Below are 13709 nucleotides of genomic sequence, written 5' to 3' on the forward strand. Positions count from 1 at the left end.
TATTCAAAACGCACGTCTGAATGAAGCCTTGCTATCTCCTCTGCACTTATTTGCCCCCATTTCTAAGGTAATAGATGCATGTGGTGGAGTAGTACCACGGCCTCAGTTGGATTGAGGCCCTTTGGGTCAATTTTTCCACTTTTTCGACTCCATCATCTCTCATACCTCTACTGCAGTTGACCACACTGCAGCTTGGATTGGTCTTGAGCTAAAGACGGCAACACAACAGGAGAATTTTGCCCTAATTAGGGAAGATTGAGACGCCTTGTAATTCGGATAAGGAACACAACGCAATGCTCGGACTGGCTGTCAACTCTCCCGATCGGATCGTGATAGCATGTATTTCTATGCAGCTGTCATGATCGGGAGGGAAGAGCCACCGGCAGGTCCGAGACTGCATTGCAATCCTCACCCGAGTTATACATCCGTTTGACTCTTCCACAGATGAATTTTCAGATATATTTTTCCTGTTGGGAAAGGATCATTCACAAAAAAGATATTTCTCTTTATACAAATTTCTTTCCAGGCAACTGTAAAGCAATTACTGCGATCGTAGGCCAAGGAGCAACCAAATATTCCAAATCCTGAAGACTAAAGGACTTGGTCAGAACAAGAAGATAGATTGCCAGTGGCTTTGAAAAGTGACTAGTTATAACATCCACACAGCAATAACCGTAATAACCACTGTTTTTGGGTGGGATAATTAAAGGGGTTGTCCAGTCCAAATCAATAAGTCTGCAGTCACTCTTTGTGACTGCAGACGTATGAATCCCCCTACCACACGCGCTGTGCGTCGTGGGGATTCGCCGGTTTCAGACTTGAGACTGGAGGGTATGTATGAGTTATACATACTCCTGGCCAGTGGGTGCGGCCTCATTCTCCATGCACTTGCATTGAGCGAGGCCGCGACCCGTCTAGTGACATGGCCGACTAGAGGGCGCAGCCTCGCTCTCCATACACTTGTAGTTTCCTGGTCCCAGGGGTGGATTCCTGAGAAGGGAATAGCCCTTTATCTATTACACATATGGGCTTAAGATGATAAAACACAATAACAATTAAGAAATGGTCTAGTGGTTTTACTTAGCATATTATTGACAAAGGAAAACGTTCAAACTGCATGCGTTTCCATGGTAACAGACTACAAGCAAACACTGTGTAGTCTGATCCTTCAATATGTCCTTTATTTCTTACCAATGTAGGTTTGGTAGGTTGTAAGAAGCAGGGGAAAGATGGATGGCGGGATCAGATTACACAGGCGATTGTTTATAGTCATGTTACCATGGATACACATTGGTCTTCATAGGAGCTGTTTGCAAAGTTACTTAATCTTTCATTTAGATTCATCGCAACCCACCCCCCCCAAAGAAAATCTTGGCTATGGTTAAAGAACCATTCAAGGTCTCAACACAGATTTAGTCCTAGGCTGGGTTTTCCACCAATAAACTAACTATTACTACATTTTGACTTACTTCTTTCTCCTTGTGATAGAGACATATTAAGGTATATGGCAACGTCTGTAGGGTGGCATAGGCAAATCCGGTTAACGAAGACATGATGGTGACTATGAGGATGTTCTGCGACAGGCATATAACGAGGGCAGAAGAGGTGAAGGTGATCATGCTGGACAGATACACTTTCCGAGACCCAAACTGCTTGGCGAGCTTGTTGATAATCATGGAGAAGAAGGTCGACGTTGCACACTGGAGGAAAAGGCCAAGACTTCCCATGCGAATCCCTGCAAGATAGTAAATGGTCAGCTTGAACATGCGATGTATTTCCATAAGAAGGTCTATTGTTTGGGAGGTTTTTTTTTAATAGCTGTCATGCTAATCAAGATAGGGTTGCTATCCAGCGGACTCGGAGTGCCGACCTGGCCACTTGGCAGTGTTTATTTATTCTAATAATTACAAATTTAAGTAAAATTCTTTTAGCTATAAATTTAATGTAAAAAGTTTAATTATAAATTTAAATTTAATGTTAAAAATTTTGCAGGAAAATAATAACTGAAAACATGTCGGAGATCATCTATGGGAACAAATCGCTTCTGGAAATACCACTAATCATTATAGACCATAAGGGTATCCAATGTGTGCCAGAATTAAGTGGACAGAGAGCGGCTTAACATTTGACATAATTATACATATCCCTGGATAGTTCCCAGCTGTCCGTTTATAGAGCGTACTTAAAAAGAATCAGCCTGATGGAAATAGTCCATCAGTGGTATAACTAAAAAGGGTGAAGAGAAGAACCCACTGCTGTGCACAATGCCCCCCCAAAAAAAGACAGCAATACTAAATGGCAAGTGAGCATCAGGTCAAGAAGCTACATCTGTGCAATCTGTCACAGAGAGAATAGATTATAATAAACCTGATTGCCTTCCAACAGTCCCTTTTTTGGTGGGGCGGTCTCATAAACTTCCCCCCAAAGAGGTAGGGCTTATGAAGATTTGCATACAAGGGGGTGGGACTTAAAGGAGTTTCCTCCACAAACATAGTTCATTTCATTCAACAGATCTTGGAATAAAAATCATTTCCACAATTGGAAGTGTTAATAAAAAATGTTCCTGTGCTGAGATAATCACATAAATGTACTCCTGTAAAATGAATATGTCTGACCATGAAGGAACATGGTCTGAACATACCACAGCTCCTGGGCAGAGGAGGATGCAAAAGAGAGTTTACAGACAGGAAAACATGTGATCACAGGTGATTCTTTCTGTGAGGTAAAACATTGTTTAAAAACAGGTAGGGAAATGTTTTACCTCACAGAAAGCAGCAGCTGCGATCTGATGTTGTCCTGTCTGTATACTCTTTTGGGTCCTCCCCTGCCCAGGAGCTGTGCTATGTTTGGACCACGTACCTTCATGGTAAGACACAGCCATTACACAGTACACAGCAGGGGCACATTTATAAGATTATCTCAGCACAGGATCATTTATCATTGACACATCCAATAGTGGAACTTATTTTTATTCCAAGATCTAATGATTAAATGTGCTTTAATTGTCCCAAATAGTTAGTATTAAGACATTGAGGGGTATAGAGTTGTAATGAAGAGCCATATAAACACCATAAACATTGGCCGTACCTTCATCGTATCGAATTCTCGACTCGGTCCCGGGAGCAGCACTTGGAATACCCTTATATAGACCTTCACCAACAAAATCTGTATAGAATAACATGAAAGACATAACAGCCATCCAGCTACATAACTGAGCTGCACACAGCTGTTTCATAACCGCCGGGATGCGACAGTAACTGTGATAAATCCTGGGGGTAAGGGACCAGCAAAGGCTCAACAAGCAAAAAATTGGGTTGCATTTCCAAGAACGTAGCTTCCATTTTGGTATACAACATCCTCTGGTCAAGAACAGAGAGGTCACAGAAGGTTTACGGTCCAAGGCTTGTTGGCCATGCCCATGTTCTTCTGCTGTCTTCATTGTTACAACGACGCTTATTACAAATATTACAGTCAGTAATAGAAACAAGCACTCATCTTGTCCACCAAGGTAAAGTGACATGTAAGTATAATTCCAGTTAACCGAGGTCAGTAAATAGCCAATGCAACCACCAACGCTGATCATTAATGAGAACATGGCGAAGGCTTGTCCACAATCTTCATCGTCATGGTAGAGGTCGGAGAGAAGAGCTTCCAGTGGGGTAAAGCAGACTTGTACACAACAGTCTAGTAATCCCACACCGAAAATCAGGAAAAAAATATGGAAACGATTCCCACCGTAGGAAAAGTAGGAAGCCAAAGAGTCTGCATGAGGAATGATGAAGAGTGACAGGAGGACACCAAGGGATAGCAGCCAGATGAATGGGCGTCTCCCACCATAGTTACTTTGGCAATTGTCACTAGCTGATCCGATCAACGGTACAAGGATTAGTCCAAGGACAGGTCCAATACCTGAATAAGAAAATGTTGAAACAATAATTACGGATAAAAAGACAAAACAAATTCCTGCCTAATGATGAATTATTCTAAACGTGTGGTCCTCTTAAAAAAAGGGGGTCAATGTACTAAAAATACAAAGCATTTAGAAATCTACACTCAGTTTGGGATGGTTTTTTTTTCAAAGTGATGGTCTTCAGAAAAAGTTTCACTGTATATTACATTACTATCATTAGTGGTCCCATACAGAATACATAGTCCAATTGTGTGGCAGGCACCTATCACTCCCGAGTTCCAACTCCTCCATACACAGGAGTGCTCATTACACCGAGCACTCCTGTGTTCTCTATGAGAGAGTCACAGCGGCCTATCTCTCCAAGAACAAAAGGATCGGCAGCCCGAAATTGGACATGTCGGATCCTTATCTCCACCGACACCATCTGTTACTCTACACGTTAGCCCACTGATATCAGAGACGAGGCGGTCGATATCTGCAGATTCGTCCGATGTTAGTCTATTGTATATGGGGGGGCCTCAATTCTTGACCAGGTGACCTTTACCCCTTCATTCACACCACACAGATATTGGTTTCCAAAAGTGAACCCTCTTCTAAATTGCTTTAGTTTAGCTACTTGATTGGCTCAGCACTTTACACTAAGTGATGTCACTCGCACTCGGTCTGGTGCAGTGACATCATATGTCTCAACCTGGAGCCTTTCTTAGTCCAATTATTTCTATAGGCAGCCATAGACCTTCAAAGCTGTTGTCTCATCATCCCATACACATGAGTACTCCAGGTTTCCAATGAGGAAAGGAGAATAAGCAGCTGCCCCTCAACATACACTGAATCAATGTGGGCTGAACATCTACACTTTTAGATGGGTTGGCCAGACCTGCAATAATTGTCACATTTGGTTTACGTTAATCTAATGTGTACGACCACTTTATGGCTTGAGCCTTTGGAATCAAGACGTTTATACAGAAGAAGTCAATTTTGATTTCCCATAACAGAACACTCAGTGACACTTGGTAGGTTGATATCATCCAGATTGCGGTAGGATAACATTTTCCAATTTAATGGTTGGTCTAATCGAACAGATAATTGTCCAAATTTTACCTCCACCTCTAAATAAAAAAAATTTAAAAAGTAAACTAAAACGCACACTTTTAAAATGCTTAAACTGAAATACTTCAGTTACTTTCATGACGTCCAAAGCCGTGGTCTCCTCAAAGACACTTCTTATGCCCTTTTGGGCTCCTGTTAAATTGCCTTAACAGACATCCAATACCACAAACCACAAGTCTGAGACAAAGAGCCTACTGATATACAAGTGACAATCATAATAAATTAAAACCTGAAGTCAGAGAATCCAGGAAAAGATTGGGACAGAGGTTATTACTACTCAAAGGAACATGACTTACATTATTGTTGGGGGATTTACCGGAAGCCATATGGCTCCTCACTGAGTTTTCCAAGAATCGATACAAAAACATACAATACAGAATAGAATATTGTGGTTGACTAAGTAACTTACCTAAAACCATGGTCATGTACTGCTCTTCCACTCCTGCCTCCAACAGTAATGGTGGGACGTACGTGATTCCAGCTGCCACACAAATTTCAAGGCCACATGTCATGAAGTTTAGCAGGACGAGGTGCCACTGCAACCTGCAGGGCGTCATGTCTGAAGACCTTCTCTCTCCAGTGTCTACAGCCGAATGTTTACAATCTCAAATGACCTCGTATGAGACGTAGAACTCTGAAGAGCGGTCTTTGAAGATGATGCCTCCCTTTGATCTTCTTGGGTCCCCATCCTCAAGGACACTTGCTACAAAAGAAAGAAGTGTAAATAAGATGGTGATCACGATATACAGTATGGTGAAACAAAAAGATCAAGAATAAATATCAAACGAAACTTAGAGACGTCCCACCTGGGACAACGATCCAGTTTTCTGCTCTCCCTTAGTCATGTATCTACATAACTTGACCTGTTGGTACCACACTTTTGGCAATTAGCATATGGCCTACCATACGCTAACTGCTGCAATTTAGGTTTGAGCTACATTAATTAGTTCAAGGGGTTGACCAGACACATATATTAAAAAAAATGCTGTAAAATAATATAAGTAGTAATACTCACCTTACTGATCTTTCCTCACTCTTCTGTTGGTCTCTGTTTTTTTTTCTTTATATTTATCCGGACATGTAACTGCTACAGCCCATCATCCAAAGCACTAGTGACTACAGTGGTGGTGGCATATTACCGCTGCAGTCAGTGACAGTTACAGAGGTCACAAGACCATGAAGACACCTGAATAGGAATAACATAGTTCGGTGGGATATTGGGGAAGTGGAGTAAGGGTACCGTCACACAGTGCCATTTTCATCGCTACGACGGCACGGTTCGTGACGTTGCAGCGTCGTATAAGTATCGCTCCAGCGTCGTATACTGCGGTCACACGTTGCAATACACGGCGCTGGAGCGATAATTTCATGACGTATTTGCGATGTAGAAGCCGTTGGTTACTGTGCGCACATCGTATACAACCTGTGTCACACGATGCAATCATGCCGCCACAGTGGGACACTAGACGACGAAAGAAAGTTTCAAACGATCTGCTACGACGTACGATTCTCAGCGGGGATCCGGATCGCAGTAGCGTGTCAGACACAACGATATCGTAACGATATCGCTAGAACGTCACGAATCGTGCCGTCGTAGCGATGAAAATGGCACTGTGTGACGGTACCCTAAGAGGGATTCTTAATGTGTCAATTACTCTTTATTACATTTTACAGTATTCTACAGAGTTTCTGATAGTGTCGACTGCAGAGGTCACATTTCCATAAAAACGCAAAGCGGGAGAACATAGTCCAGTAGGAGACTGGTGAAATGAAGTGAAATAGATTGATAAACGTGATTATTATTTCTTTTACAATTTTATAGCATTGTAAGGAGTTTCTTTACATAAATTGTCTACATGGAAACCTCCTTTAAAGAGACTTGCCAGGACTTTTCTTGGAAGATCTATCCTGTACAACTAATATGGGTCCCACTTCTAGGACCTTCATGGTCTGCCGAATGAAGTAGCCAAGATACTCTTTTGAGTATTTGCTCAAAACTAAGTACTGGATGAGTTACAGGGGTTGTGTCATTGTTGCACTGTTCGTGGAAGCCTGGCAGCTGCTAATAGAACTTCAACAGACAGGCTTAGCCCAATCCACTCCGTTTACCAAATTCATGTGGTTGCTCTGGCCTTCATCATTTAAACCCTTGTATAGTGATCTGGACTCCCACAGGGGCCCCAGGGCTGATGCCACAGAGTCAGCTGCTGACCGGTGGAGTAAGTTGAAGGCAAGAAGGGTCACCGTGCAGGGTCAATACCAAGAGGTCACGTCAGGGACAAAATCAGAAGAAAAGCGGATGGTCAAAATTCAAGCTGAGGTTAGAAAATGAGCAAAATCAAGAAAACATAAGAGCAAGGACTAGAGCTACAAGCCAAGTAAGCAGAACTTCTCTTTCCTCAGGCTAGGAGATGAGAAATTTGGAGCAGGGGAACCTCCATATTGCCCTACAGGACAAAGGAAGTGGGTTCTCCTAATCGGACAACCTTTATAATGGAAGGGTGTCTGGAAAACTAGTTTGATTTGCTTTTTTTCCACTATTAACTCATGTTTATGGCCATCTTTACATTCTGGTAAGTTCTTTAAAGTTTGTGCTCAACAGCTAGAGGTACAGCTAGGTGATTAAACTAGAAGATCCCTGGACAGCTGTAGATCCATTTATAGTATGGATTTACAGTTGTCCATTGACCTTCTAGTTGAGGGAACCTGACCATATTATAGTTGAGGGAATATAACCATAGATGCAGCAATACCGTAGTATAAAAAAAATTACTCCCATCAATTCTGATAATCTTCTGTAGGCATCTACCTTTACTGATATTGTGACGAAATATATAACATTTCTTGGGTATCATGGCCATTTCCATCCTCCTCATGTCGGGACATATGCGAGGCATACACATATTCAATGTCTGAGATACTACAAACCTGCATTCACCACCCACCTACAACAATGGCAGAGGCAGCGAGAATGAGTTATTAAACCACCGAATCCCATAAATGCCCTTAGATAGTAACCATCAGTTGTACATAAATTTGTTTTTCCTGCCTCCCCCACTAACGCCTTTTCCTCGGTCGTACAGGACCAGCCCCTCTGATCCAGAACTCTACAATGCCTCTTTTTTAGACTCATCTTGATCCTGTAAAATGACTCCCAGGAGGCGAATGGTGAAAAATCATCACTCAGTCTGCAGGAAAGACGTTACACTCTGTACCCGACTTGTCTTACACATGTGCATGGAAATACTCCAGGAATGTACAAGGTCTAGCGATACACCGCGGAATGAAGAGAACTAAAAAGTCTTTATTTTTTTTTAGCTGAATTCATAGCAAAGTCTATTTGCAATCTGGTTGAATGCAATCTATTGTTCCCTGTTATCAGCCATCTCAGGCTGGTCACTTTGTACAAAACTTTAGTACCGATACCAGCAACTTTCCATAGGTGTCAACCACAGCCCCCCATGAAGTGCAAATGCCAGAACCCCATTTACAAATTACTGATTCATACCGGATAGAGGATAAATTGCTGATCACTAGATTCCCATCTTTAGGACCCCCAATGATCACAAGACCAAGATTCCTTGCCCACCATTTGAATGAATTGGCGGATTAGCATGCATGGTGTCACTCCAAAGTATGAGACTGATGGCGATGGCTGACCTCTGTGCTCCGACACTTACCAACATTCGGGTAATTTAAGTCCCACCACCATGATGACCAGGAGTGCCCCATGAGTGGTCACATTTTGGCTTAGTTTTCTAAACACAGCCCCTTTTGTGATCGGATTCAAGGGATTGTCTGATCAAAACCGGGACTGTTCTTTATCTGGTGTAAATGCCGCCGTTCTCCTGACCTTGGAGCTGTTTTTTCTTTTGCGTGTCTCAAACAAATTAGTGTTCAAGGGTGGACATTCCTTTTAAGACATAACGTATCCCTTATGTCTTCTGTCTGGTTGTAGTAGCACCATGACTTCTGAAGCCAGAAAAGGTCCTTGTCCGCCGTGTTAATGTTGTTTCTATGTGCTTGGTTTGTGAGTAAGTGCTTCAAGTTGGCCATGGATAGAAGCCAAAGTTCTGATGTCAATGATTGTTACAGGACATTACTGTATTTCTTGATTCCCTCCAGCCGATGCGTCTCTACTCATGTGGAGCAATTGACTATAGTATTTAAAAGTCGTTAGGTCAAAGACTTTAGACACAGAATCAAATTGCAAGCGTGGAAAGGTGGAGACATCTCTATGATATGGAAAAAAACGTACATGCAATCTTTAAAAAGGGGCCACCACCTTCAGTTACTGTTTTTAACAAAATCTGATTAAAGCAGTTTTCCGTGTGTTTCACTACATTTCTACAGTCATTCCTGTGCATCTTGCCCACTGGCAGGATTACTCCAATTGGCAATTTGTAAACTGGCAGTCATGTGCCCACTAGGTTTTCATCCAGTTCTCTCAATGTTCTTCTCTCAATGTAGGTGTTTTGGGGGCATCAAACTTTGTATGGATGGGATGTGAGGGCATCATTCTGTGTGTGGAGAGGCTGTGAGGGAATCATACTGTCCGTGGAGTGGCTGTGAGGGCATAATACTGTGTGGAGTGGCTGTGAGGGCATCATACTGTGCATGGAGTGACTGGGAGGGCATAATACTGGGCACGGAGTGGCTGTGAGGGCATCATACTGTGTGTGGAGTGGCTGTGAGGGCATCGTACTGTGTGTGGAGTGGCTGTGAGGGCATCGTACTGTGCGTGGAGAGGCTGTGACAGCAACATACTGTGTGTGAAATGGCTGTGAGAGCATCATACTGTGTGAGGAGTGGCTGTGAGGGCATTGTACTGTGTGTGGAGTGGCTGTGGGGGCACATATTGTGTGGAGTGGCTGTGAGGGCATCGTACTGTTTGTGGAGTGGCTGTGAGGGCATCATACTGTGTGTGGAGTGGCTGTGAGGGCATCATACTGTGTGGAGTGGCTGTGAGGGCATCATACTGTGCGTGGAGTGGCTGTGAGGGCATCATACTGTGTGGAGTGGCTGTGAGGGCATCATACTGTGTGGGGAGTGGCTGTGGGGGCAACATACTGTGCGTGGAGTGGCTATGAGGGCATCATACTCTGTGTGGAGAGGATGTGAAGGCATCATACTGTGCGTGGAGTGGCTGTGAGAGCATCATACTGTGCGTGGAGTGGCTGTGAGGGCATCATACTGTGCGTGGAGCGGCTGTGGGGGCATCATACTGTGCGTGGAGTGGCTGTGAGGGCATCATACTGTGTGTGGAGAGGCTGTGAGGGCATCATACTGTGTGGAGAGGCTGTGAGGGCATCATACTGTGCGTGGAGTGGCAGTGGGGGCATATTGTGTGGAGAGGCTGTGAAAGTGTCATACTGTGTGTGTGGTGGCTGTGGGGGCATCATACTGTGCATGGAGTGACTGGGAGGGCATAATACTGTGCACGGAGTGGCTGTGGGGGCATCATGCTGTGTGTGGAGGGGCTGTTTAGTACTGTGAGTGGAGAGGCTGTGAAGGCATTATAATGTAGCTGGAAGGGGCTGTGAGGGCATCATACTATGGGTGGATGGGTACTGTAAGAGCATCATACTGTGTGTGGAGGGACTATGAGGGCATCATACTGTGTGTGGAGGGACTATGAGGACATCATACTGCATGTGAAGGTACTGTGAGGGTATCATACCGTATGAAGGGGAATGTGCTGTCGGGACATCATACTGTGTGTGGGGAGCACTCTGGGAGCCATTAAACGGGTACCATACTGTGTGGGAACTCTAATCAGCTTCACTAGGAAAAGCGGTTCTGTGTGGACACTTATAAAAGGACTGGGTGAGGTTAGGGTACTGGTTTAGTGTAAAATAAAAATTGCTAAAAATTGGTTCCTCTTATTCTTCAAAGTTGGGAGGTATAGGAACACCTACAGGTGCTTCTCACAAAATTAGATCATCAAAAACTTAATTTATTTCAGTTCTTCAATACAAAAAGTAAAACTCATACATTATATAGGGTCATTACAAACAGAGTGATCTATTTCAAGTGTTTATTTCTGTTAATGTTGATGATTATGGCTTACAGCCAATGAAGACCCAAAAGTCATTATCTCCGTAAATTAGAATACTTTGTAACACCAGCTTGAAAAATGATTTTAAAATCCGAAATGTTGGCCTACTAAAATGTATGTTCAGTAAATGCACTCAATACTTGGTCGGGACTACTTTTGCATAAATAACTGCATCAATGCGGCGTGGCATGGAGGCGATCAGCCTGTGGTACTGCTGAGGGGTTATGGAAGCCCAGGTCGCTTTGATAGCAGCCTTCAGCTCATCTGCATTGTTAGGTCTGGTGTCTCTCATCTTATATAATATTAAAATATTTTAAAATGAGGATGGAATTTATATTCAATATATTCTTATATTGTAAAATTCAAAAATTCCTTTACTCTAACATCTGATAATTCGGCACATCTCATGGATCTGCCTGCACTCCTAGATCACCATAACCATAAAGAAGCTATATTTGCATGGTGCCCAGTGTGATCCATTTACTGTCAGTCATTTCTACACTGACCCCATACTCACAAGTACAGTACAGCACCATGGAATCAATGGTGCTCTAAAAGTTAATAATTTTCCAAAGCTCTTGGTTTTTTTTTTTTCCTGTGCTCGGACTACCTGAATCATAGTATTTTTCCATCACATCCACTTCTCACCGGCTGCTGAAGGGAAACAGAAAATGTCTCATTGTATTTCCCGAGCCGGCCATGTACTTTCATCACCGGCTAGGAGACAGGATTGGAAACGTCTTGGAAATACATAGATCCTTATTTCCATTACTTAATTCCCTTCCCCAACAGGATGGACAGAAATACTATAACTGTATCCAACAATACACTCGAAGGTCCATTGGCCCTTCCATCTTGATTTTTTTTTTTTAGGATTTTGGCAATTTATGGGGGCATCATACCAAATATTAAAATGAGTCCCTACAGCACTTGATCAAGAACCTAGGGCAGAAGGACCTGGCGGTAGGTACACATTCTTCACCCTTAGGGCACATGTCATGGATGTTGGCCGGGACAGAAAATTCAATTTTTTGCATAGTTGCGAACTGTTCCTATTTTTTCAGAAACAAACCTGCAAAATTCAGAGCTGTCTGAAGCTTAAAAAGGGGATCGTTTTGTGTAAACTTTATCCAAAAGTTGGTGACAGACAGGAACCTCGGGGGCGGAACTTACACAATTCTCTTCTGTCAACAGGAATGTTGATAAGTATTATCTATCATAATGGAAGACAACTTGGGCAATTGCCCTATTATTGTATGATGTACGCTAAGCAGTGAGTAATAAAAATACAAAAGTCTTCAAAATGATTGTGCCCCTTTAAGAAAAAATAAACAGCATAATATATATATAATGTAAAGTGGCGTAAAAAAAATACATCGACCCACTGGCAAACAAAGCACAGAAAACAATGGGTGAACACCAGCTGTAGAAGCAGTGCTATTCCTCCATATTTCCAGCGTTTGTCAGAGCGAGGACATGACGAGGCAGGAATCCCTGAGTTATTATGACTACAGCGCCTGAGCTCATCCCATCTTCATTGGTTTTACTTCATACAGCTGTGTTGACACTGAGGCTGAAACTAAACTTACGTCCCCTCACCCCATCCAACCCGTCCCCTCCTACAATTACCAGGACTGAGGGATTCAGGAACCACCTGCAACTAAATGTCCATCATCGGCTAATACATGGCCTGACAAGTACAGTAACACGCCGTGCTAAGATAAAATACCCGCAGTCCTATGTAAATTTACAATAATACGAGTGCCAAATGACAAATTTCTGGTCATTTTAGATACAAATTACCAACTATTTTAAGGTGTCATAGATTGCAATTCCATTCTGTATACAGTACAGACCAAAAGTTTGGACACACCTTCTCATTTAAAGATTTTTCTGTATTTTCATGACTATGAAAATTGTACATTCACACTGAAGGCATCAAAACTATGAATTAACACATGTGGAATTATATACTTAACAAAAAAGTGTGAAACAACTGAAAATATGTCTTATATTCTAGGTTCTTCAAAGTAGCCACCTTTTGCTTTGATGACTGCTTTGCACACTCTTGGCATTCTCTTGATGAGCTTCAAGAGGTAGTCACCCGGAATGGTCTTCCAACAATCTTGAAGGAGTTCCCAGAGATGCTTAGCACTTGTTGGCCCTTTTGCCTTCACTCTGCGGTCCAGCTCACCCCAACCATCTCTATTGGGTTCAGGTCTGGTGACTGTGGAGGCCAGGTCATCTGGCGTAGCACCCCATCACTCTCCTTCTTGGTCAAATAGCCCTTACACAGCCTGGAGGTGTGTTTTGGGTCATTGTCCTGTTGAAAAATAAATGATGGTCCAACTAAACGCAAACCGGATGGAATAGCATGCCGCTGCAAGATGCTGTGGTAGCCATGCTGGTTCAGTATGCCTTCAATTTTGAATAAATCCCCAACAATGTCACCAGCAAAGCCCCCCCCACAGCATCACACCTCCTCCTCCATGCTTCACGGTGGGAACCAGGCATGTAGAGTCCATCCGTTCACCTTTTCTGCGTCGCACAAAGACACGGTGGTTGGAACCAAAGATCTCAAATTTGGACTCATCAGACCAAAGCACAGATTTCCACTGGTCTCATGTCCAT

At 43.0% G+C, this 13709-nt stretch overlaps 1 protein-coding gene across 1 annotated transcript in view; it reads right to left on the reverse strand.

The window, feature by feature from the left end:
- The window catches only part of LOC143774011 (solute carrier family 45 member 3-like), a 42518-nt gene that overhangs the window by 1151 nt on the left and 27658 nt on the right, over nucleotides 1-13709 (reverse strand). Inside the window, exons 2-4 of the mRNA XM_077261302.1 lie at nucleotides 5430-5723; nucleotides 3088-3909; nucleotides 1470-1735 (exon numbers count right to left, since the gene is read on the reverse strand). Coding sequence (XP_077117417.1) covers nucleotides 1470-1735; nucleotides 3088-3909; nucleotides 5430-5577 — 1236 coding nt within the window. The 5' untranslated portion in view covers nucleotides 5578-5723. The remainder of the gene's footprint in view (nucleotides 1-1469; nucleotides 1736-3087; nucleotides 3910-5429; nucleotides 5724-13709) is intronic.

This window comes from Ranitomeya variabilis, chromosome 5, assembly GCF_051348905.1.
Source record: "Ranitomeya variabilis isolate aRanVar5 chromosome 5, aRanVar5.hap1, whole genome shotgun sequence".
In the NCBI taxonomy this organism is placed as follows: Eukaryota; Metazoa; Chordata; class Amphibia; order Anura; family Dendrobatidae; genus Ranitomeya; species Ranitomeya variabilis.